This window comes from Sylvia atricapilla, chromosome 10 (genome assembly GCF_009819655.1).
Source record: "Sylvia atricapilla isolate bSylAtr1 chromosome 10, bSylAtr1.pri, whole genome shotgun sequence".
NCBI classification, from domain to species: Eukaryota; Metazoa; Chordata; class Aves; order Passeriformes; family Sylviidae; genus Sylvia; species Sylvia atricapilla.
Window position 1 is genome coordinate 15,266,900 of NC_089149.1, and position 26,180 is coordinate 15,293,079.

At 50.9% G+C, this 26,180-nt stretch overlaps 1 protein-coding gene across 3 annotated transcripts in view; it reads left to right on the forward strand.

Annotated features, from left to right (window-relative positions):
- Positions 1–26,180, forward strand: part of ARHGEF4 (Rho guanine nucleotide exchange factor 4) — a 124,220-nt gene that overhangs the window by 88,272 nt on the left and 9,768 nt on the right. For 2 of the 3 annotated variants that reach the window (XM_066326040.1, XM_066326041.1), the window contains 4 exons: positions 20,633–20,812; positions 23,450–23,632; positions 24,621–24,800; positions 25,405–25,637. In XM_066326040.1, the coding sequence (XP_066182137.1) occupies positions 20,633–20,812; positions 23,450–23,632; positions 24,621–24,800; positions 25,405–25,637 (776 nt within the window). Of the gene's footprint in view, positions 1–2,285; positions 2,908–20,632; positions 20,813–23,449; positions 23,633–24,620; positions 24,801–25,404; positions 25,638–26,180 lie in introns of those variants that run through there. The other variant, XM_066326042.1, reaches the window with a different exon arrangement.

A 26,180-nucleotide genomic window follows, 5' to 3' on the forward strand; every position in this document is an offset into this window, starting at 1 on the left:
CTAAGACACCACAGAGTTAGATGGAAATGTACCTTCCACTACAATTTTGTACCTTTTGTCCCCCCCAGCAATTTCTTTCTGGAATCAGTTTCCCCCGGACTTCTTTTTCCAGGGGGACTCAGAGCAGTGTCCAAGAAGTGAACTGCTTTCGCCTTTCAGATGTCTTCAGACAAACTTTCTGTGCTTTCACCTTCAAATAATTTAGCATGTTCATAAGTGGCAAAGATTTCAGGAGACTAGTGGAGAACGATAGATTAATTAATCACAGATTTTAGAAACTACCCCATATCCTGCAATACCAACAGTGTAGCTCTGGCAGCCTGGTTGAGTCACTGCAGTTTATCCATTTCTTTTCAGTGTCACTCTGTGCTTAGAGAAGATAGTAGTTGCTGTGCGGATTTCAGAGAAGTGGGTGGTGATCATGCTTTTCATTCACCATAATTAGCTCCTCCTGAAGATCTACATCCCACCCAAATCCTGCTTGGTGGCTTATGTCCAAACTCAGTCAGGCATAAATAGCCTTCAAAGCCAGACCAGATTTGCAGAATGCCCAGGAGTTGAACAATGCAACGATGTGAGTCAACTGTGGGCTTGAAGAACTTTCAGTAATTTGTAGTCTGCAAGCTATGAAGTGTTCTGCTGTGGTGCACATGGCAGGGAGAAATAGTTTTTTACAGCCATTGACTCATTGCAGGCCAAAACCTCAAATGCTGGTGAGGTTGAGCAGCCTGCAAATCCCAGCAGTTTGCTCTGTTTGTGAGGTTCTTCCTGCGGGTCTTGAAGCTGCATTGAGAGCACAACACCTCATCCTACACATCATTCTCCTTGTTCTATATTTAGGCTAGAGACAAGGAGATTTACAGCATCTTTGTGTTCAGAAACAAGAAACTGAAATAATTCTTGATTTGATTTTATTATGACTAAGAAAGGCAGTTACCTTAAACACTGCAGAAACACAAGGAGACAATGGAAGTTTTGACTGCCCTTTCTTGCATAGCCCCTGCTGTGGCTGGTGCAATTTGGAGAAAAAAGACTCCAAAATTAAAGGAAAGTACCAGTACCCATAATTCTTAAACCTTTTCTCATTTAAATGTCTTACCTCATGCTTTCCAGGATATATGCAGAAGCTGTACAGACCCCCCATGAAACATTAGGGGCATTTATGTGCTAACACCTGCAAAACCCCCACTTTTTTGTTAGTTTGTTTCTCAGTTGTGAGAGAAGCTGAAAGTGTTTGAGAGTGTTCCATCTGTACCCACATGCTGTGGCTGCTCCCACACGGCCCTTCCCAGAGATGGATGCTACCAGAGCTGTTTAGCAGTTTGGTGTTTGAGCAGGGGGAACCTTGTGCTCCTGTTCCTGCTCCTAGGGATGCGTGTGGCCATGTTGGAAGCTTCTGTGTAAAGTGCAGAGTCATCCTCTTGGATAAGTCCATCCTCCATCTGCAGCTCCACACACAACTCCAGTATCACCTAGCCCTAAATCCAAGGTCTGGATTGAGCTGATTTCAGTATCAGCATCGCTGGATTTGCATCCCTCGGTTTCATGAGGGGGAATGTGTGGTGTAAGTGAGAACTGGAAGATGTGGAGCTGTCTCCTGTCAGGGAAGGATTTGAATAGAGTCCTCCTCCTCTCCCGGGAAGTGACTGCTGCTGGCTGTTGGGTACGAGGTGGGCTCTGCTTAGCTGGCTAGAGGAAACAAAAGGGCTGCAGTGGGAGAGCCTGTGCTCAGTGCTCTCCAAGTCTTTCCCTAATCCTTCCAAGGAGGATTTTCCCTTTTCCCTCTGCTCCTGACCCAACACGGGTGGGAGATACGCTGAGCTGGGGCATCTGTGGGTGCACCCGAGGCTTCTTGGTGAACTTGGCAGTCCAGCAGCAAAACTCCAGTACGTAAAAGCGTGGTGAGGGCTCTGCAGAGCTGAATGGAGCTTTTCTGATTGCAGAGATTTGGAGATTTGCAGTGACTCAGGCCCACGGAGGCGTTGGCAGAGGGAGCCAAGTCCTTTAGACTTTCTGGCTCCAAGATGCTGCCGGGAAGCGAACGGCGGAGCCCAACACTGCGCTCCCAGGCGGAGCGGGGCCCGCATCTCCCGCCCTCTGCCCACACCGCACCTGTTGCGGCTCAGGTGTGCAGGGCCGGCCCCACCCGAGACGGGATTCCCTTCTGGCACGAGTGGCCTCTGTTGTTGGCACGCTGTCAGCGCGGGTGGAAGGATTTAGAGGCGCCTAATCCCGGGCTGACCCTCCTCAAGAGGCTCCGGCGCACGGCGGGCCGCGCTCCGCGTTGCTAAGGCCCGGTGTATCCTGGAGACGGAGCGCAGCAAATCGCGGCGCCGCTCTCTGGGAAGCCGACATCGCGGCCGGATTGCAGAGCTCCGCCGCCAGGAACCCATGTCCTCCTCCTGCCGGAGCGATGGCGACGGCTCCTGGGGCGCAGAAGACGTGTCAGCCCGCGGATCTGCTGCCGGGCTCGCCCTGAGCTGAGGGGGCCTTTGGCACACGTGCTGCGGCTGTGCCGAGCCGCGCTTCTGCTTTTGAGAGCTGCAAACAGCTTTTGCTCACAGCCCTCTGCCCCATCCTGCCCTGGCAGGCACTTGAGCTTTTTTTTTTTTTTTTTTTTTTCTTTTTTTTTTTTTTTCTTTTTTTTTTATTTCCCCTTTTTTTTTGGTGGGGGCTGAAGCCATGGCAAAGGTCCCCGACAGAAGCAGGCACAAATGGAGTGCGCTTCACACTTTCCTCCGCTGCAACATGAACCCGGAGACCCAGCGGGTAGTGGTCTTTGTCATCCTGCTCTTCCTCATCATCGTCAACGTGGTGCTGATGTTTCTTTTGGCATTTCACTGAAGGAGGACAGCCGGTAGTGGTGTGGTGCACGGGGGTTTCCAGGACTGGCCAACAAATCAGCAGGTCAGCTTGTCGTTGTCTGCCTCTGGTCTGCTTGTCTGCTGTGACGGTGACTGTGTGTCTCAGAGTATTCCGCCCGTGTTTTTTAATCATCAGCTCCTTCCCCACCCCGCTCCCCTCACTCTCCTCCTGTCATCACTCGTGCCTTGCGCTTTGGATCCCAGGTAAACAAGAGGAAGGGAGAGAGGTAACGGAGCCAACCTGCTTAATGGTACCCGCTCTCCGTGGCACTAATGAGCCCTGGTACCCAGCCGTGACGATGCCTGCACGTAGCACTTCTCAGCCCTGGAGAAGCCCCAGGTGCTGCTGCTTTGTTTGCAGAGGGACAGTCGTGCTGTAAGGACCCTTACACAAGGAGCAGCTACATGTAAACACCTGCTGTAGGAGCTGAAGCCTGTAACGCCTCCGCTGCTCTGTCACCGTGAGCGCTGTGCTGGGGCATGAGTAATGCCCAATTAGCCAAAGAGATTGATTACTAGAGTCCATCAGGAATTCGGGCTGAATAAACGCTGCAGCAGTGTGGACAGAGCGTTTTGTTGGCTTTAATGCCGTTTCCTTTATGATACCTCAGTGTTTATCAGCTCTGTGTATCAAAATGGCTGGCAGGGCCACGGACACGGACTGCGGGCCCCTGGTCCCTGACGGCCCGGGGCAGCCGTGCCCAGCGGGGCAGTGCCTCCAGGAGTGCCGCTCTGGAAAGGCAGGAGGGCAGGGCAGCGAGGCAGCCTGCCCCATGCAGGCCTGCTCAGCTCCCTGATGCTCTCAGCAGCCCTCACATCACAGCATTTCCACACTTGGCATTGGCACCCCAATGGAGCAACCCTGGACTGGATGGCATTGGAGGAGACCCATCCCTGCAGGAAGACAGACTGGCAAGGAAGCCACAGTGCACTGTGCTCAATGACACTGCTTGCTTTTGTGCAGAAGACTGCAAAAGATGCAAGCCCTTAAAACTCAGCAGGATCCTTCATTTTGTGTGTTAGGTAATCTGCAATTTAAGTACAGCTTTCACAAGGGCAGTGTGTTGGCTGGGGCTAATGGTTGAGGCTACTGCAGTTCGTTCAGACCTGAATATTTTTGGCTCCTGGAGTCTCTGATCTGTCGTTGAGAAAGGCTGGATGGTGGTGTTGTCTCTGTCATCATGAGCGATGTACTCTGTGTCAGTTGTTTATGTGATTGTGTAATACATTAGTGTCATACAAAACCACGCTACTTTAGCACAAAAAGAATGGTATTTGTACCTGTGGAGCTCTTTTCTGTTACACCTGGGGTGCAGAACATCTTTTTCCCTGAGAGAGGACTCTCTCTTGCACTTCTGGGTGTGGGGCAGCAGCAGGCCCCAACTCCCTGCAATTCTCTGGGAATCTCTTACACAGGTGAACAGTTTTGAGTTATTAAAAATCTCAAACTAGGCTATAAATTCTATTATCTAGCCATTGTGATAAACCGCCACCAAAACCATCCAGTCTGTGTTGTTTTCTGAAGTTACTATTTAAAAAAAAAAATAGCTAACCACACCTCACACCTTGGCTTTCAAACAAATGTGTTTTCTCTTGCCTCTAAAGTTTACCTGAGGTCTTAGTTTCAGTGGGAATCAGCACTGAGTGGCATAAGGTGGAAAAAGGATTGTTTCTTGGAAAGTACAAGTGAATGATGGGAATGTACATCTCAGTCTTCAAATTACCTGTGAGGGACCAAAGTACAGCTTTGGGGTCATAAGTGTCAGTGACAGAAAGCTTGTGGTAGCTGCCTGTGAGGGCAAATCCTGTACGAGGCTTGAGCAGGTTCTGCAAGTGCTTGAGGTTCAGAAGGTCCCACCTCTGGTCAGTGGGAGCAGTGAGAGGCCTCAGCACCATGGTGGCCCCTGCACTGAGTTTGTACTGTCAGTTATTGCTGTTGTGCCTGCTCTGTGTCTTGAAATACTGCAAAAACCCCTGATGTTAGATGAGAAGAGCAGTCATTCACATGCACGTGTAGCTCTGAAGAGCTGGAGATGGGCTCCATTCATAATCCCAGGGTTTGGCTCAGATGTGGGAGCCATGTGGGGCAGCTGAGCACAAGGTCTGCCAGCCTCAGCGAGCCTGGATTCACCAAGTGACTCATGCTCTTGTTTAGCTCAGTGCCATGGCCCTGAAACGTTCCTTGGGTGGCTTTTGTCACTGAACTGGAGACTGCAGCTTCCTGTTCCACTCTGCCTAGAAAGGGACTTCAGGGAAGTTTTCCACGAACCTCTTTTTATTAAGTGTCCTGTAAAACTGGTTAGCATTGTGCTGGTCTTGTGGTGATGATGTAATTCATGCTCTGCTACTGCTGCACGTCCAGTTTGGGGATGCCTCATTCCTGCTGCTTGTTGGAGGGCTCTGCTGGGTTGGGAATCCAACCTGGGAAGGCCAAGGAATGCTGTGAGTTTGGGCAGTTTGTGCCTCTGGGGACAGAGCTGCCATGCTGCACTCCTCTGGGAAGCTCTGCAGTTGCTGGTGGAAGGGGCCCAAGCTGTCCCCAGCAGGAGAAGACCTGCTCACTGCTAGAGAACTAAAGGAAAGAATTGTTTCTTTCAAGGGCTATGGGGAGTGCAGGACAGTGAGGAAGAAAAGTATATCACAGGATAGAAAGGGTCATGTGCCCTCTGGTGAAATTACCTTCCCTTTCGCTGCTGGGGGCAATTTGCATTGCTCCTCCTCAGGACAATTTTGTACCAGAACAGTCAGGAGCAAAGAAAGTAGAACTGTTCTTGCATTTAAAAATTCTGAGCAGAAAAATATCAAGATTACAGAGAACCTTTTGGAAATACGCGTTCCGACACTGCCTGAACAGGTGTTAGCTTGGGTTGCTATGAGCCTGGGAACAGTTTCCCACTCACTATTTAATGTTTGGTGAATTTTAATTTCCTCTTTCCAATGCTTGTCTAGATTCTTGATACCTGACTAATCCTGAAGTACCTGTGTCAAGTTTTGTTCTGGGGAAGTCAGTGTTAGTCTCCTTCCTCAGCTTCCCCTGCAGCTGTATACATTCTGCTGGAAGCTGCAGTTGACAAGTAGGTGTTACTCAGTCTGGTATGAGTTGTGACTCACTCAATCCTGCCTCACATCTGGCTGAAGAAGCTGCAATGTCCAGTAAAGCCCAGGAAGAATAGATCTGGTGAAGGATCCCTGAAGTGTGTGCAGAAGCTGTAGATGGTGATGGAAAGACAGTGCAGGGAGAAGGAGAGAGCATCGACATTTCTGTTGAGTTTTTGCTCTCAGTCACTTATTTGCCAGCAGAGCTGGGGGCTCTGCCAAAGGGCTGTCACCTGAACAGCAGGTCCTGCCCTGGCCCTGGGGAACAGCCCTGGGAGCGAGCAGCACTGCAGGGCATTGGGGAAGGCAGCTGGGGAGCCCTGTGCCCGGGGCTCCCTGTGCCCGCTGCTCCCTGTGCCCGGGGCTCCCTGTGCCCGGGGCTCCCTGTGCCCACTGCTCCCTGTGCCCGCTGCTCCCTGTGCCCGGGGCTCCCTGTGCCCGGGGCTCCCTGTGCCCGCTGCTCCCTGTGCCCGGGGCTCCCTGTGCCCACTGCTCCCTGTGCCCACTGCTCCCTGTGCCCACTGCTCCCTGTGCCCGGGGCTCCCTGTGCCCGCTGCTCCCTGTGCCCGGGGCTCCCTGTGCCCACTGCTCCCTGTGCCCGCTGCTCCCTGTGCCCGGGGCTCCCTGTGCCCGGGGCTCCCTGTGCCCACTGCTCCCTGTGCCCGGGGCTCCCTGTGCCCGGGGCTCCCTGTGCCCACTGCTCCCTGTGCCCGCTGCTCCCTGTGCCCACTGCTCCCTGTGCCCGCTGCTCCCTGTGCCCGGGGCTCCCTGTGCCCGGGGCTCCCTGTGCCCACTGCTCCCTGTGCCCACTGCTCCCTATGCCCGGGGCTCCCTGTGCCCACTGCTCCCTGTGCCCACTGCTCCCTGTGCCCGGGGCTCCCTGTGCCCGGGGCTCCCTGTGCCCGCTGCTCCCTGTGCCCGGGGCTCCCTGTGCCCGGGGCTCCCTGTGCCCACTGCTCCCTGTGCTCATTGCTCCCTGTGCCTGCTGCTCCCTGTGCCCGGGGCTCCCTGTGCCCACTGCTCCCTGTGCCCGGGGCTCCCTGTGCCCGCTGCTCCCTGTGCCCGGGGCTCCCTGTGCCCGGGGCTCCCTGTGCCCACTGCTCCCTGTGCCCGGGGCTCCCTGTGCCCGGGGCTCCCTGTGCCCACTGCTCCCTGTGCCCGCTGCTCCCTGTGCCCACTGCTCCCTGTGCCCGCTGCTCCCTGTGCCCGGGGCTCCCTGTGCCCGGGGCTCCCTGTGCCCGCTGCTCCCTGTGCCCGGGGCTCCCTGTGCCCGGGGCTCCCTGTGCCCACTGCTCCCTGTGCCCGCTGCTCCCTGTGCCCACTGCTCCCTGTGCCCACTGCTCCCTGTGCCCGCTGCTCCCTGTGCCCGGGGCTCCCTGTGCCCGGGCTCCCTGTGCCCGCTGCTCCCTGTGCCCGCTGCTCCCTGTGCCCACTGCTCCCTGTGCCCGCTGCTCCCTGTGCCCGCTGCTCCCTGTGCCCGGGGCTCCCTGTGCCCGGGGCTCCCTGTGCCCCCTGCTCCCTGTGCCCGCTGCTCCCTGTGCCCAATGCTCCCTGTGCCCGGGGCTCCCTGTGCCCGGGCTCCCTGTGCCCGCTGCTCCCTGTGCCCGGGGCTCCCTGTGCCCGCTGCTCCCTGTGCCCGCTGCTCCCTGTGCCCGGGGCTCCCTGTGCCCGGGGCTCCCTGTGCCCACTGCTCCCTGTGCCCGGGGCTCCCTGTGCCCGGGGCTCCCTGTGCCCGCTGCTCCCTGTGCCCGGGGCTCCCTGTGCCCGCTGCTCCCTGTGCCCACTGCTCCCTGTGCCCGCTGCTCCCTGTGCCCGCTGCTCCCTGTGCCCGGGGCTCCCTGTGCCCGCTGCTCCCTGTGCCCGGGGCTCCCTGTGCCCGGGCTCCCTGTGCCCGCTGCTCCCTGTGCCCGGGCTCCCTGTGCCCGGGGCTCCCTGTGCCCGGGCTCCCTGTGCCTGCTGCACCTGCTGCAGAGCAGGGCCTTGTGTGGCCATGGACACAGCCCCTCATCATTCCCCTGATCCCTGCCTGCAGAGCGAGGCTGTGCCTGCACTCTTCTTGTGCCCTGGGGTGCTCCGTGGGACAGGAACATGCCCTGAGCCCTGCAGGAATGTGCCCTGAGCCCTGCAGGGATGGGGACAGGGATGTGCTGTGCCATGCCCTGAGCCCTGTAGGAACAGGGATGTGCTGTGGCCCCTGTGTGGGGCAAGTTCACCAGAACATTTAACAGGCAAGAGCTCTGCTACGACTCTGCTTTGAGCCTTGTGAGAGCAAAGAACATCTGTGAACAGGAGCAAGACCTAGACATCATTTCCAAAGGGAGATCTGGGCTTTAGATTATATCTTGGCTTAATTTGTTCTCCCAGGCTAAACTCATTTCTGTGGTGATTTGTGGTATCTGCTGTCTTTGTGATTTATTCTTGGAATCCAAGGCATGAGCTGGCCAGATAAGAAACAGAGTAAGCATTTAGGATGATACTATCAACAACTACTTTTAATTACTCCTTCCAATGTTTTGATTTAATATAAAATAAAAAATTAGCACACAACAGAAGAAGCCACATTACACAGGCTAAAGAAAGATTTCCAGAGGGAGAGCACTTGTTATTGATGCTGTGTCACTGTAAACTACAGAGTGTGCTGCAAACTGGAATAAAATTGTGTATTATATGAATCTCTGTATGGGTTCTTTGGCCAGGATTACTCCAGGCGTGACTCCTGATGTCACATACAGTGCACCCACTTTGTGTCTGCATTTGGCAGTGGCAGAATTAGAGCTCAAAGAGGTGGTGTGGGCCTGTCTTACACCACAGTGGCTTTCCCAGCCCTGTTGTGTGCATGCAAGCTTTCTGCATTTGTGCTGATAAATGTGAGAGCTCACTGGTGTTGGAGGTGCTAAAAGAAAAACGTCTCCCAAAGTACCAAGAGGCTATTGGTCAGCATTTCAGCAGAGGAGCCAGCCAGGTGTGAAGGACCACAGAGAGGGAAATTTGGGAGTTTGCTCTCTCTTGCAATAACCCAGGAGACCTGGGCCCCACGGAAACGCTCTGGTCCCACCCATCCTGCAGCAGCACAGAGGTCTTGTCCTGTCTTACCCTTCTCCCTCCCTGCAGAAAGACCCTCCAGAGAGCACCAGTTTCACACTGAACACCTGAATCTCTGTTGTTCCTTGGTGCCAGAAGGTGGAGCCTCCCCCAGCTGGGGGACAAGGCCTGCCTTCAGCCCCCTCTGTCCTTCCTGCAGCTGCTGCTGCCCAGAGCAGGCTGCAAAGCCAAGGGACACAGGGCATGGAGCACACAGCTCAGGGCCCACACCTGAAACTCTTGTGCTTGTCCAGTGTCTGTTTGGGATATCAGCTCAGGAATGGGATCAGTGGTTGTCTCCTGCTGAGCTGGGCTGGTTTGTTGTGGCCAGAGTGCAGGGGCAGTACATGACTGTTCTTTGTGGGGCTACAGCTCCAAGCAGCACAAGCACAGCAGTGCTCTAGTGCCTGTGCTTGTTCTGAACCATGATGTGATCCATTCCTGGCATCTTGAGTATCTGCAGTGCTGTGGAAAATGTTACATGGAACGACAAACACTGGATATAGGCATTGTGTGAATCCAAGCAGCTACACTGGGATCTCTCAGCAGCAGCCCAACACAGCTTTCCTCACCTCACCAGATGAAATAGTTCCAGCAGGAGATTAGGGAAAGACAGGCTGCTAAGGAGTCATGGCTTGGTATTTTTAGTGTCCCAGTTCACACTTGTAGGGCCCAGGAGCCAGCACTCGTTATAATAAGCATAATCTAATTACGTAGTGAGAAGATTTGCACTGGATGCCAAGAGGGGAGTGCTGGGAATGGCAGGAGCCATCGCTTCCTGACCTACCAGAACGTGCTCAGCTGAAACTGAGCTGCCTCTGCCAAAGTGCTTTGTGCTGCTGAAAAGCTGTGGCCACTGTGGGAGGGTCGTGCAGGGAATCATGGTGACAGAACTGGTGCACAACAGGTGGTGTGGGGTTTCCTATCTGCACCAAAGCCGTGTCCTGCAGGAGCAGCAGCAGCTGCTTTAGGTCTCTCAGAGGACTTGTTTGCAATGTGGTCTTGGAAACAGGAATGTGGTTCTGGTTTGAAGCCTTAGCTTTGTTAGGCCATTAAATCTCATCATCCAGGTGATGTGGATGTGAGACAAATGAAGAAAATGGATATATTCAAAAGCAGAATAGTACAGGCCCTCAGAAGATCCCAGGAAGCTGCTCCTTTCTGAACATTTTCTGTACCTAGAACAGGACACTTCCCACAGGAAAAGGTGTTTTTTTTCTAGGGTGTACATAATTGAAGAACCGTCTGCAGGGACTACAAAAGAAATGACTCATTTTTATATTTACAGATAGTAACCAAAAACAAAGGCTGAGGCAGCCTCCTTTGCCTGACACTATCAAGGTCTTTTCTTGTTCTTCTCCTCTATCTGTAATTCAGATTTTTCTCTGCCCCATTTTCAAACAATAGGACCAACAGCAATTCTTAGTTCTGTGAAGAAAGGATGTCGCCCAGGGTGTTTACAGTGGGAAAGAGATCACCAGAAAGGGGGTGGGTGGTGATGGTGGTAGTGGTGGAAGATACAAGTTTTATGTCACCAAAACCCTGCAGGGTTTCTCTCTCAAGAAAAAGTGAAGAAAGAAAATGGATACTACAGTGTGCATGGTTCTTTTGAGGCAGGGAGAACATCTTTGAGCCACGTCATGGAGATTGATGAAGATTCTGTGCTGGCCCAGCACATTTGCCAGCACCTGCCAGTGTTGTACAGGTCGTACAGGTTTTGGCACAGGTCAGTGCAAGGGAGATGTTTCCACAGGAGATAGGAGCGACAAAAATGATTTCAGCATGGTTTTTGCAGTGTGTTCCATTAACTCATGCAAACACATGAGAAGGAAAGCCATGAACTGTGTTTCGGGCTTGATGCTGATGTTTGGATGATTCGGAAGAGTTTGTTTGCAATGCAATTTGTATCTGCTTTTAAATGCTTTCTTTAACCTTATTTGTAAAACAGTTTTAGATTAATTTGCCTTCGAGCTATAACTGATTCCATAACTTTCTACTTCTCTTGAGGGAAGAGTCACCAGCAGGCAGAGAGCCTGTGACTGGCATTGTTCCTTTTCCTTTCCTTCTTCAAGGAGCCAGGATGCAGCATTTATCCTCAACAGATCTGTGTGTCAGAATAGCTACAGCTGAACTGGATTGGATACATTATCCTGAGGGATCTGTAGAGTATAATCCTCATTTGTGCAAAGAAATAATGATGAAAGAGAAAGCAAAAGAGGAGGTAGGTAAGAAAAATTCCAGAACTAAGTTGTGAGAGAAGCGGTGGAACCAGGAAAGGAAAAAAAAAAAGAGAGGAAATATTCCAAGGGAATGTACTGGTGGCAGTGCTCAAAGGAAGGGTAGTCCTGCAGCTGCAGCAAGAGGAATATGGGGAAAGCATAAGTGACACAGAAATGTGTTAATGTAGCATAAAATAAAATTTTCTGAGGAAAATAGTTTCTACTTGGGTGTCTGAGAAATGGCAGTGTAAAGAAGATGCAACAGCATCTTAAATCACTCTTAAACATGTGAACAACCAAAAGGAACATCCCAGGCCATTTCCAATCCTGGGTTGCACAGTTAAAATCAGGGCATCAGAAAATGCAAAAATTGTGGTAGCTTCATCCTCTGCAGTGAGTGTAGACTTCAAACCTCTTGGTGAGGTGAAGTGGGGAGTCAGGCAGCCTGACACAATTTTCATCTGCAGCCAAACTGGAACCAGAAACTACAAACTTTGTAGATGTGTGAGCCCTAGGTCAGAGTCTTGTTCCAACCTGAGAGTTCAACCCGAGGCCTTGCACCTTTCCAGAAACCAAAGGAAGTAGGAGAAGGGTATATAGACAATTTCCAGGTGCTGTTCTGGCAGCATCTGGGCTGTTTGGGGGACCTGGGGCTGTGTGGCTCAGGTGAGGGGTGCCACAGCTGGGAGAGGAATGAGGACTGGCTGAGCCAAAAGTTAGAGATGCTTAAACCACTTTTAAGCCTTGGAGTATTTCAAGCTCCTTAAGCCACTTTAAGGCTTTAGATGGGTTTAAAATGCTTAAAACACTGTAGGGCCTTAGATCAGTTTAAGCTGTTTAAGCTGATTTAGAGCTTTGGAATGACTTAAGTTTTCTGTCTTTAAGGAGGGTTTGAGGTCCTTTGAGCTCCTTGCAAAGGGCTGTGTGGACAGTCTGAGTGAGGATGTGGCACACACCTGCTCCTGTGACCTGTGTTCAGGGAGTCTTTCTCCCAGGCCACATCTGGACGGCCAGGTTTCCTTGGCCACACTTTCATCCTCTTTTCTGGAGAAAAGAAAAGCATGCCAAGAGTTAGACATCCATGTGTAGGGGTGAATGGCTGCTCCATGTGTGTGTTCCTGGTGAGGGTTGCTCGTGTGGGATGGAGTGTGTGGGATCTGTTCTATGGAATGTGTGGATGTGCTGAGGAGTCCCAGGCAGGAGAGGAACAGCCCTGCCCCAGGGGACATGCTAATGTCCTTGTAATTACTGCTAATTTTCCACCTGAATGACAGTGTTGCTGTACCCCACGGGATGTAGCTGTGCCTGCCAGGTTAACATTTTCAGGGCTCGCTGCTGTTTTTAAGAATTATCTGTGGGTAATACAAATAGTCAGTATTTTTTTCCTTCTGTGCTTTTTACTCTCCTAATGTCCTCATGCTCTGTGAGATAAATTTACCACCCTGATGCCCAGATCTGTAGGGCCAGCCAGTGACACTTTTACCTGTGGCTTGGGGAACTGCTCAGGAGCAGAGGCAAGTATGGGCTGGCTCTTTGCCTTCCAAGGTGTGTTTAAGGTCCTTGATGGGCGGTATCCAGGCAGGATGTGTTTAAATGTCCTTGAAGGACACACATTTGCTTAATCTTTTTTAAAATCACCTCTGTGCTTGGCTGTAGGGCTTCCTGTGGCACAGCTTAATTATGCACCACAGGGAAAAGGTGCTGCTTTTGGCACAAGCTTCTTGCCTGGTGGTTTCACTGGGCACCCAGCAGCCTGGATTAGAAACAAGCTTTTTGTGAGCCTTCAGCTCATGGCCACCTTCCATCCACCTGTCTCTAAACAGCTTCAAGGTCTCTTCAGCTTGTGCTGGCCTAGAAACTCTTCCCACGTTTGATTCATGCTGCTCTTTGTGCCTTGCCTACTTCCCCTCTCTCTTTCTGAGTCATTCCTGATATTTGGGCTTCTGACCCTGATGGAGGGGCCGATGATTTCTTAAATGACTCTGCAGAGCCCTTCCTGAGGAGCAGCTCATTTAGTCAGTCACTTGTGTTAGGTATTGTTTGTGGTACACTTGTCAGCATAGAATTGCTGTTGCTGTTTTGTCACCCTGTCACTCAGCATTGTATTGACTTGTTTAGAAAGTCATTTCACTCATGCCAGAAAATAAGTGTGTTATATACAGAAGTTTCAACAAATGTCCTCTGGAAAGGAGTTTGACAGGTTAAAATGGAAGCTGCTTTACAGCTTTCTTACTGTACCTGTTACCAATGACTGCAGTGTGCAGCTCTGAAATATTTGTGACACAAACAACCTGTTGCAGAGTTACCCAGAGGCTTCAGAAGGGCTTTGCTCCTGGTTTTTCCTTCTGCCAAAATTTAGGGATCTTATTTCCCTAAATTAGCAGACTGCCTTGACAAACATACCATGGGAGAGTGATGGTTGGAGTCCTGAGGGCACTGACAGGGTCCAGGTGATTTAGGTGTCCTCCTCAGCTTCAGGTGACTGTCTCCACTCCTTTGTAAGAACTTTCCTTCGTCATTTCAGCCAAAAGTAAAATGGTTGAAAGCAATTTTCAAGTTGTTTCCTTTTGCATTGTAATAATTAGCTCCCACATTTTAGGTGAGGAAATGGGAGGTTCTTGCCCCCTCTGGGGTTTGAAGGATCACATTTAATGGCACCCAGGGTCATGCAGGGTCAGGCTTTCTCTTCACACAGAGGTTCACCCAACATGAAGCACAGCTCTGCCTCCTCCACTTCCCCCAAGGGCTGCTTCCCCCCTCCTGCAGCACTGGAGAAAGGGAGATTTCACAGCCTCTCCTTGCCTGCTGCACAGGAGACCTTCCTCCTCTCCCATCTGTTTAAATCACTTTTGAGGGGGGATTCAGGACTCAGATGATATAAATAAAAGAGAATAATGTAATTAATGCCAGTCAGAATGGTTTTGTGGAAAACAGTTCTTACCAAATAAATGTGATGACAAAATTTGAATGTTTGGTAAATGGAGGCAGCTGTACTAGATGTCACATGAGGAGTTTAACTACAGGCACTGATTAAAAAAGCAGCAATAGGGAATATCAGTGTAGCACACTTAGCCAGATTAAGATCTTTGTTGACTGACATTTTAAATTTGTTAAGGAGAGTACTGTTAAAATATTTTGAATGGAGATCTGCAGTGCTTGGTAAATGCCTGAGAGTCCTCCACTGTCCTTAATCAGTCTCAAAAATCTGTGCTGAAAAATATGCAGCTCACAGTGCAGGCAAAAGGGCAACAAATGCCAAGGCATGGCTTTGTCAGGGGCAGGGTGTGTGGGCTGTGAATGAAGCAGTGCCACCAGCAGTGCCCACGTGGGGACACGTGCCCGCTGTCACACTGCCACAGAGGGCTTCTGTTACCCTGGCTGTGTGGGCAGAGGAGCAGCAAGGAGCTCTCAAGGGTTTGCTGTGGCTGCAGAGCTGTGTTGGTGCTTCTGGCACCCTGCAGCAGCTAATGCAGTCTAGCAGAGCCAGCCCAAATCCCTCCCTGGCACTGAGGGCAGCAGGAACCCCAGGGGCTTGCTTGGCTCATCGTGCTCAGAGAGAGGCTGAAGGTGGACCCTTCCCTGGGGTGCCTGTGTCCCCACGAGGGGACATGCTCTAAAAAGCCAATCCAGATCACTCACTCAGACTCAGTGCCTGCTGCTCAGATGACAGAAGCTCTGCGAGATAAATTTCATCTCTGTTGTTCATCATTAGACAGTGAAGCTCAAAGTTTTGAGAGGAAGCAAGAGCAAGCCATCAGGACAATTTCAAAACTATCCCATGGGTTCAGCTCAAGGCAGAGGCCAGTTTTGGCTTCCTCCCACGTTCAGAGAACAGAAGTATTTGTGTGAATGAAGCACAACTTTGGGGCATGTGTGTAAGTAATTTTTTTTTGCTCCTCTGCTGCACCTTGCATGAGAGAGGCAGAGGAGAAGCTCTGGAAGCAAAGTGACTGCTGAAGGAACTGGAGCCGTGGGAGGGCTTTGCCTCTGGGGTCAGGACTGCTGCAGGACTTGGATGTTTGGTACATTGGAGCAGTCCAGCTTCAGTCTGTTACAAGTTCTTGGGGTCAGGCAAGAGCACAGGCATCATGGCAATCATTTGAGCTCACCAGGAAGGGCTGGCTTCAGCTGCTTTTTGTGGAAAATGTCTGTCTTAGCATCACTGGGCTGAAAAATAAATTCCATTCTATTTGCACCTTCTCCCTGATATTCTTTTTTCCCAGTTCTTTTGATGCTCTTGGGTTTATTTTTGGGCTCTGCATGATCCAGTGTACTTGGCATTGTCGAGAGGAAGATATTCAAATTTTATTCAAATAGAAACAAGTAGCTCAGAGATAAATATTTCCTAAAGGCATCTTCATCCCTCCTTCTGTAAATTGCTGAGATCTTTCATCTCTGTTAATATTGCCTGGAGGTCCTGTCCAAACAAGACCAGGACATGTAAGGTAATTATGTCAAGGTGTCCAGCCTGAGACAGACGGGAACCAAGGAGCTGCAATGCCAACAAGGAATGGGCCTTGACATGCCAGATCTGTTTGCCCACACTCATGGACTTAATTAATTAATGGACTTAATTTGGGGCAGCTCTGTGCACCAGCCCTGGCTGTGTGTCCTCCTTGGCAGCCTTTGTGTAGACACTGCTCAGAGGAGCCATGGATCAATCTCCCCCTCCATCTGTGCCATGGGAGGAGCTGCCCTGATGCCTTAAGATTTTAGCCTTTATATTTCTCAAATCCTTTACTGCTTTAGTGTATGTGTCTACAACTCCATATAGAGTGTTAGCTACTGTCCTCATATTTTGGTCAGACAGTAGTTCCTCTCTAGGCCTGAGATCCAAGAACACCTCACAGCTTCAGGCCCCAAAAAGGATAAACAGAAGTGAATTGGGCGGAGCAAACTGGGGGTAAATTACCTCATTACCTGAATTGGAGGTAATTGGAGCATTCACCCCTGAGATGTAAATGGACCAAACTCAGAATTGTCTGAAAAACCCGTGACCATGGTCCACCTTGGGTGTGACCTCTGGGAGGCTCTGAGTGCCCAAGGTGTGTCTGTGGAAGACCTTTAATAAACACCCACTTTATTCTCTGAATCTTGTCTGGCCCCTGTTCCAGGGAGCCACCCCAGGGCATCAGCCCCAGTGCCTTCCCCTGACAGAGGAGCCTGGGGCTGCACTGGGGCACAGCAAGGCCAGGGCAGTAACAGAGCTGCCCTCGATTTTCAGATTCAAAGCATCTGGGCTAGTGCTGCCTTGGGGTTGCAAATGCTGCTGTCTACAAAGTTAAATGCTTTTATAAACAAAGAAAAAAAGTTGATTTCTGATTGTTTTCCCCACTGCCAGCTGCAGGAGCTAGAGCAGCTGTGGGGTGGCTGGTTTGCATTCTCTGCCTTCTGACTTTTCTCTGCTGTACACTTGTTTGGGCCTTTTCAAGAACATGTACTGAGCTGTCCTTGACATTACAAAGCCAGCACATAAATGTTGTTTCATATGGAAATTACCAGTTGTTTTTCAAACCTTGCTTTAATTGCAAAAGATGAAAGTGTGGAGAGCTGAGCCCTTAGAGCGGAGGAGGTGTTTGGCAGTGGAGTGAGCATTCCCTTCCATCCCTGCTCCTCTGGAGAGCGGGGTCATGGTGCCACCTCCAACACAATTTGCCAAACCCCTGTATCCTGCTGGTGTTTTATTCTTGCTGGGGTAGAGAGAGTCCTGTCCCTCTCTCCCCACGGCAGCTTGCCCCCGGGGGAGGATGGGGCTCTCCCTGCTGCAGTGACATGTGGCACCATTGGTGCTCCTGTGCCAGGGAAATGCCACTCCTGGCTCTCAGCTACCCAGCAGTACCTGCTCTGGGAAAGGGGCTGGTGCTGGGGAGTTTTGTATCAGCCCGGGAGTTGGACTGGATACAGTGGAAAATACCAGTCTAAAGCACAGCCTGAACTGGGGGCAGAGCAGAGCAGAGCCCTGCCCAGGTGATCACTGGGCACTGCCCAGCATCCAGGTGTGGCCCTGGCCTCCCAGGGGTGCCAGCATGGCAGAAATCAGGGCAGGGAGGGGACCAGGCAGAGCCTGTCAGCCTGAGCACATGAAGGTGTGTTGAGTGCTGCTCTAGTACATTAACTGAGAGAATCCCAAGAACAAATGAAATTTTTCTTTTTACTCTTTATGTCATGCTTTATTCCATATAGATAATTCCTCCCGAGAACCATGGTGTTTGTGGTCAGTTAAACAAATCCTGGCTGGTTGTTCATGTTATTTAATTTATTCCTTTGCATGAGAACTGGCAGTGTCTTGCCTGCCTGTTCAGCCAGGCTAGTGATCCCACAGTTGTGACTTCCTGTATTTTGCAAATCATACTCAGAGTATGGCTGTTGTTGGATAGAGAAAATGTAAGGTATTAATATTAATGGATGGATTAAAATAGCAGCTGAGGATTCTCTACTCAGCCCCATGGCTTTCAGTGACTCTGAGCAGAATCATGTGTCTGTGAGCTGGGTGTCTCAGCCCCATGTGCTGTTAATGCTACGTCGGGCTTGGTCTCTTGTCTTCTGATCTCATTACCAGAATGTGACGGCGTGGTCCTGTGTGGAGTTAATGCCTTCACATCATCAGTGCTCTGTTTGTGTGATCAGCTCAGTGCTGGAGGAAGTCCCCTTGGTCTCTGTCTGGTAATGGCCACGGTGTGTGCACCAGCCTGCACATCACACCCAGAGCACTGATCCAGGCTGGCATAGTTCAGCACATAGAGAAGGGATTTTGTCTGAGAAAGAGCCGTGTTCTGTATGTGCTGGTCACACTTTGGATGTTGAAAAGCCTGCTGGGTGCCACTCTTCCCAAGGTTTAGCAGCTTCTGCCCGTTTCCTGAGCACAGCCATCCCTTCCTGCAGGGATGTGTAACTCAGCTGCTGTGACCTGGTGTAGGGCTCACCTGAGTGCAGTCACTGAGAGTGAGATCCCAGCGTTTCAGCAGCTCCCCACAGGTGCTGGGCTCCAGCCTCCTCACCCTGCTACTGCTCTCCCTCCCTGCAGCAGGAGGAGCTGGACTCTGCTGCCTCTGCACAGGCACCAGGCCCTGCAGTCCCAAAGCAATGGATGGGCTGTGCTCCAGCATTGCCCAGAGCAGCAGCAGAGCTCTATGTGAGAGTGGCTACACTCACCCTCACCCACGGCCCAGCTGCTCTTCTGGGGCTGAAGTATGATAGCTGGAAAAATACACTTTTACATCCACTCTCTTCCCTACTCTAGTTGTCACTGCTTTATGGTAAAAAGCTAAAACCTCTAAATTACTAGATGGTGCACTCAATCCCCTTTTCCATCCCCATCATGGATAAATATATTTAAAGAATCATAGAATGTCCTGAGTTGGAAGGGACACACAAGGATCATCAAAGTCCAACTCCTGGCCCTGCACAGACACCCCAAGAATTCCACTCGGTGTCTGACAGCGTTGTCCAGACATTCCCTGAGCTCTGGCAGCCTTGGGGCCCTGATCCTGAGGAGCCTGTTCAGTGTCCCTCCACCCTCTGGGGAAGGAACCTCTTCCTGATATCCAACCTAAACCTGCCCTGACATGGCTTCAGGCCATTCCTGTGGGTCCTGTCACAGGGCACCAGAGAGCAGAGATCAGTGCCTGCTCCTCTGCTGCCCCTCAGGAGAGGGGGAACACAACCCTGTCATCACCATCACCAAAACACTCCCTCACATACAGGGTTCCCTCTCCTTCCATGCCTGTTCCTTCTGAAGGATTTATGGCCACCCACTGCAGCCCTGCAGTTTGTGAGAACCATCCCACCATGTTGATGGCAGCTGTATCCCAGTTTTCCTTCCACACCATAGCCTTGGGCTCCTCCTGTTTCCCATCCTGTGTGCATTAGTGCACTTCAGTTGGGCTGATCCCACCACCTTTTGGGGGAGGGGAAAGGCTCTGATTTCTACATGACCATTCTGAGGCACTTCTGTTGTTTTTAACACATCAATAACCCTTTTGGTTTTGCTGCCACATGGATCCATCCCCTACTTTCACAGAGATATACACAGCATCACTGCACTGAATCCCACCCAGCTCTCTGGCTGTGTAGATCAGGGGGAACCTCTCACCCTCTCCTTCCCCATCATCCCATTATTTTTGTCAGAATGGAAACACTGCATTAAGCTGTTTCTGGTTCAGTGCAGGGGCATTTGCTGTCCAAAGGCAGACTGCATTTCAATTTTCTTTCAAATGCCTCGTTAACCCTCTTCTGATTTACTCAGTTCACGATTATCCTGACGTTCTTTTCCAGCGTGCATCTCTCTCCTTTGTGGAGAGGCAGAAGCAGTAACCAGAGCAGGGGATAACTCTGGGTGGCCCCTGCCCTGTGTGCTGTGGGGACATTGCTGCAGTGCTGGGACACCTCCCAGGGACAGTGGCTTCCCTACAGCTTTTCTCTTTCTCCCATGTGCCTCACAGACTGTCTTCCTGTTGTTATCCCATAATTCATCATTGCACCATTTTCCTGGAGAAAAACAGGCCTTCACTGCCACTCCACAATGGCCAGGTCCTTTTTAGCAGAACTCCAGTATGCACTCCATGCTCTCAGGAAAATCTTTGGTGTTCAGACAGCCCCAGGTACACTCAGGCCTTGAGAACTCCGTGTGTGTGCTTTGTGTTGAAATCCAAGGGAGGCTCTGCCCTGATAAACCAGTGGCATCAGGCTGTGGTGGCAGAGACAGCAACAGCACCCAGGGGCTCCCTGGCTACCCCACAGCGGAGGTGGGGATGGTCAGGAGTGGCACCAGGCACAGCATCACTGTGCTCAGGAGCCCCTTGCGGCTTCCAGCCACATGGGCTTTGGTTTTGGTTTTCTTAATTTTTATTTTTCCTAGAGTGGGGCCTCTATGGGGCTTGTAGTAAATAACTGTTGTTCCTCAGTGTAATTGCTTCAAACTCTCCAGGAGTCTTATTTTAAGCACCTTAAGTGCTATGTTTAACAACCTTAAAGGCTTCAGGCTCTGCCCATTCCAGAGGAGCTCTGAGGCCTCCGAACGCTTTCTGTTCTGAAGTATGTCTCTAAATATTGATGCTCAAGGTTTTATCTCAAGGCTTTGCAAAGCGGAGCTGCACTGGCAGCACCAGAGCATCCTCCACAAACAAGGCACCACTGAGCCTTGTTTACTGGCTGAGGCAAAGCCAGCAGTATGAAATACCAGAATTTCTGTTTCGATGGTAGTAAATGTAGTGTGTGCCAGTGATTCTGAATAAATGCTGTTGAGAAGAGGGTCACCAGCCTGGCACCAACTGCTCACTGCTCACGGGGGTACAGAGCAGCAGGAGCTTCAGCCAGGCTGGCCCAGGGAGCTGCTGCAGGCAGGGACTGACAGTGTGCCTGCTGTGCCCACAGCTCATCAGCGATGGCAGCGTGGTGTATGCAGAAGCGCTCTGGGACCACGTCACCATGGATGACCAGGAGCTGGGATTCAAGGCTGGAGATGTCATCGAAGTAATGGATGCCACCAACAAGGAGTGGTGGTGGGGGAGGATTCTGGACAGCGAAGGCTGGTTTCCAGCCAGCTTTGTTCGGGTAAGACCTTGTTTTCCTTCGTGCCCTCTCCATTAGCACCAGGGCTTTGTTCTTTTTCTCCAGTCTAATGTTCTGTGCTGACTCCTAAGGACTTTCACTGCTAGAGATGGTTCAGCCTGTCTAGTTAGTATTCCTCTACAAGTGGCTCCAGTACAGGACACCCTCCTGGCTGAGCAGCCACCAGTGTGGAGAACTCCCTCTACATGGGTAAATCTGAGCAAAGGGTTCAGCTCCAGACTGGAGCAGAGCTGAGCTGAGCTGTGCCAGCTGGGGAGCTGCTCTGTTTGGTGCTTTGCAGCCTGGCTCCTGCTTACCCATCTGTATATTGGCTGATTTGTAACCAAGCACGTGGCATCCACTTCCAGGAGCAGGCAGCACTCTCCTGGAGGAATCCCTATGAATCTCCCTGCTGCAGCTGCAGAGGTCTTCACTCCAGTGTCCACTCAGACAATAGAGATGAGCATGGCACCAAAGGCTCCTCTCTGCAGCTGCTGCTGGGGCCAGTGCGATGCCAAGATGCACCCATCTGCCTCACACATGCACCATCCCAGCCCACCAGGCTGCTGGGCTGGCACACACCGTATGCTAGGCACTAAAAAATGGAGGAGAAAAACGCAAAAAATGTCCCGGGGGTCACCTGGGGCAGTCTGAGACACTCAGTGCTTGTGGGCCAAGGCTGTCCCCTGGTGCCAGCTACAAGCCCACACAGAAGAGCTGTGCAGATCAGCCCAGACAGTCCCAACTGCACCCTGCAGAGGCTTCATTTCAAACAGAGCTCTCTGAAACACGTCTGAACTCTCCGGGCGAGCAGGGGGGAGTCCTGGAGTGCTGTGCTCCGCTGTCCTGCTGTGAGGAGAAAGGCTTTTTTCCTTGCTCCTGACTGTGACTGCCAGGTGTGGGTGTCCGACAGCTTTCACCGCCTCGGGCAGGCTCCTAGTGCTGCAAAGGCAATTAGGTGCCTAAGGGCAGAGATTCTCAGCCCTTTAGCTCTTTATCCAGGTCACTTCAGATCACAAGTGACCCCAAACCAGTTGAAGCATGTAAGGAGGTGACACGAGGTCATCTGGTGTTAGTAGCAAAAGTCCGTGGAGAAGTGGGACAGTTTTGAAATGCTTTGTTATGGGTTGCAGGAGATGATCTCAGCTGGATAATTATTACAAACATTGGAATGTTTTACAAATGAGATTACCAACACATCAGCACTACTTTTTTGCCTTTTTTTTTTTTTTCCAATGAAAACACAGAATTTTTTCATTCATGTTACTGATAAGTTGAATTGTCCTGGCTGGCAAAAACTTGCCGTAATATCTTAGAGTAAAGCAGACTAGTGCTGGGCATTAGGGATGCAGAGGAAGAAATTCTTTTAACAGAAGAATCACAACACTTACTCAAGCATCCAGGAGAACATTTCCTGCTGATGACCACCGGCTCTCAAGCTCACTGCAGGCAGGGCTGGTGTGCCTGGAGGCTCGGGTCACTCTGCAGGACTCTGGCACTGCACATGAGTTTCAGGCCGAGATCTGAGTTTAAATATTGCTCACAGTGAAGGAGAACCAGGATTGCACATCTTGAGGGCTTCAGCAGTGAGTAAATGTCATCCGATGTTGACAAGGGAGGAGTGTGCACTGGTTTTTATATGTAGTGTATTTCTATCAAGTGGTAAGTCATAGAGGCTAGAAGAAACTACATGAAAAGTTTACAGCAGTTCTGTGTCGTTGTACTAAAAATTCGATAATTATGTGTGTTTTAACTTCCTGTCTTTCACTCCTTCTCTGGGCTGGGACAGATCCTTTGAGTCATGTATAAAGCGTTCCCACGGGCACTCCGAGAGCCACAACAGTCGCACAAAGGAGAAAGCTCCGAAGGGCAAAGGCGCCGGGCGGTGGCCGGGCAGAGCCCGAGCCCGGGGCGGCTCCAGCCCTGCGCTGCTCCAGCCCTGTGCTGCCACCTGATGGGGACCCGGAGTCCCGCACAGCCCTGCCCTGCCCATCCCTGCCCATCCCTGCCCTGCCCAGCCCTTCCCTTCCCTTCCCTTCCCTTCGTGCCCGCTGGCAACTGCAGCTGCTCTGACCTTAACAAGGAATTCTCTTTAAATAATCCCGGCCATTATGGAAATAATTTATTACATTTAATACTTTATTATTTATTAATTTCATAAAGAAATTATTGTTATTATCACGTTTCATTTAAATAATTTAAATATTATCGAGAGGCCATCTGTTACCGACAGCATGAGAGCAATAAAATAGATAAACCCCCAACCATTTACTGGTTCTCTCTCCCTCCTTCAAATATTTAAGAAAAATCGCACTTGATAAACTATTTTTGCCCTGATTTTATATGCATTCTTCCTGAAGGACTCCATATTATTCCTGTGACTTCTGTCCACAAGAAATGCCTGCTTAAAGCCACCTGTGTGACGGTGGGAGCAGCTGCCAGGTGGCTTCAAAGTACCGTCCCCGAGGGGAGTGTCTGTGCTCAGCCTCCCGGGGGGACAGTGTTTCCAGGCAATACACAGCCCCTCTTCACACCTTGTCCCAGCTCAGCCTTTGTCTGCCCTCCAGTGGGCCGGCACAAACCTCCTTGGCAGAGCTGTGCTTACAGTACAAACGGTGAACATCTTGTGTGCCTGCACAGCTGCGAGTGAACCAGGATGAGCCCATGGAGGATTATCCGCTGAAGGTAGAGGGAGGCAAAGACGACGACTCCCGACGCTTTGGGATGGGCCAGACCACCAAAGACCAAATGAGGACCAACGTCATCAATGAGATCATAAGCACAGAGAGAGACTACATCAAGCACCTGAAGGACATTTGTGAGGTAAGGAATAAATGGGGAAGGGACTGTAAGAACTTGTCTGAAGGATGATGAGCTGTGTCCCATTCTTGCCCAGAAAGGGACCCTAAGCAGGTAACTTTTCTGGAAACGAGGCTGCATTTTCATCAGTTCTGCTGAATGGCATTATATGCTCAGAAAACAGGAGACAATTCATTACAGCAAAATCCCAGATGCCTCTGCATTTGGAGCACTCACTTGTGCTCTGATTAAATGGAATTAATTGAATTTCCCAAGCCAGAGAAAAGTAAATGTCTAGCGCTGCTGTCCTCTCTAATATATGTTCTGGGGTAATACGATCAGCAGCTCCAGCCTTCAGGCAAGTCTTGCTCAGATCAGAATCACAGCGAGATGCTCAGCCAGTTGGGTCCTTTACTGTCAAATATGCTGAATATTGTGACACCTCTCCTAAAGGAGATCCATGGTGTACACTGGGGGAGTGAAGGCAGTTGGAATTTTGGCAGGAGCAGAAAACCCTCCAGTGCAGTGGTACAGGAGTGTAGTGGCTCCCAGCAGAGGCATCTGGGGCAAAGAGCACACACAGACAAACGAGCCTCTCCTGCTGCAATGTCCCCCCACCCCTGGGAGCTCTCCTCTGCCTGGAGTCAGTTGGGCAGCTCCTCACACAGGCACCCAAACCACATCCACAACTGGACTTCACTGGTCTGAATCCACCAGTGCTGGGCTCAGAGCACTCCGTTGCCTGCAGGCACAGAAAGGCTTTTTCAGCAAGAGGAAGCAGCTCTGTGACCCCTTCAGGTGTGTGCAGCATTGCCCAGGGCTGCCGCTGGGCTGGGGCAGCTTCTGTTTCTACATGTTTAGGGTAACATTAGAGGAAATAATAGTTAAAGATGGGGACATCTCTGCAGGAAGGGAATACAGGACCCTGGTGCACACCTGAGTGCAGTCCTTGAGGCTTTCTGTTGGCACAGAGCAGATGCCCAGGAAGCTTCCCAATTTGGTTTTCTCCTAGGGTTACATTAAGCAGTGCCGCAAGAGAGCGGACATGTTCACGGAAGAACAGCTGAAGACAATCTTTGGGAATATTGAGGACATCTACAGGTGCCAGAAGAAATTTGTTAAAGCACTAGAGAAGAAATTTAACAAAGACCACCCACATCTGAGTGAGGTTGGCTCATGCTTCTTGGAATATGTAAGTAAATTTGACTTCATGGGAAAGGGGTTGACCGAGCATGGATTAAGCCAGAGGATTTAGAAATTTATCTGACAGAACTGAAGCTTTCTTTAAAAAGATCCATCCAACCAAACTCAATGCTACCACCCCCCACCCCAGCCCTGTTCAACCACTCCCCACTCCCCAAAGAAATATCCTGTAGTTCTTGGGGCTGTGGAAAGAGCATTTTCAAAGCACCTTTTCTTCTGAACACCATAATCCCTGCCAGACATTGTGCTTCAGGGAAAATCAAGGAAGATTCCAAAACCTTGAGAGAGACGAAGTTTGCAGTGAGGGTATTTTCAGATCAGTGCTGGATCAGCTGTGGCTGGTGTGGGCACTGAAAGCTTTCAGCTGAGCCCAGAGCAGGATATGTGGGAATGTCTGGGTCTCTCAGAGGAGCTGCAGGTGCTGAAGCTGCAACACACTCAGCACACTCTCAAGACCAAGCTTTAGGTCTTGAGAGCTTGAGGAGGATAGAAATCACTTGAAGAGTTGCAATGACAGGATCCAAATCACCCAACACACACGGGGGTCTGTGCCAGGGGCACATGGGCAGTGAATCCCTCCCTGTGCCTTGCAGCAAACAGAGTTCCAGATCTACTCAGAGTACTGCAACAACCACCCCAACGCCTGCATGGAGCTGTCGCGCCTCACCAAGGTCAACAAGTACGTTTACTTCTTCGAGGCCTGCCGCCTGCTGCAGAAGATGATTGACATCTCCCTGGATGGCTTCCTGCTCACCCCCGTGCAGAAAATCTGCAAATACCCCCTGCAGCTGGCCGAGCTGCTCAAGTACACCAACCCCCAGCACAGGTAGGCCACTGAGGGGGCAGGCAGGGACCAGGCTGCTCTCATGGAAATGGGCTCCTGATGAAGCTTGCACGGAGGGCAGTGGCTAGCTGCAGCCAACAACACAAGTTTTACAAGTTATCTTGTAGAGAACAGGGGAAAAAAGTATATTTATGTCAAATACGTAATTTTCCACTACAGTAGCACTGAGTTTTCCTGTCACAGATTGAGAATTATAAGGTCTGCTTTTTAACAGCCCTTTTCTATTTTATTTGGCTCATGTATCTGTGAATCCAGCATATGTATACTTTGGAGCTTTGTGGAATGCTTTGAACTCCTCAAGCCAAGGGAATCCCAAAGGCTTTGCCCTGGAAAGATCTACCAGAGTTTTACCACAGAGCTGCATGTTTCTGGTGGTGGTGTTGGGAACTTTGCCTCCAAAAGCCTCGGTTGAATATATCCCAAAATGTCCATATAGCTACACTTCCCCAGTGGGAAGTTGTGCCCTGCAGCAGTCGAGCCATGCACACTTGGTGCCCTGTCAGTGCCAGCTCCAAAGCCTCCAAA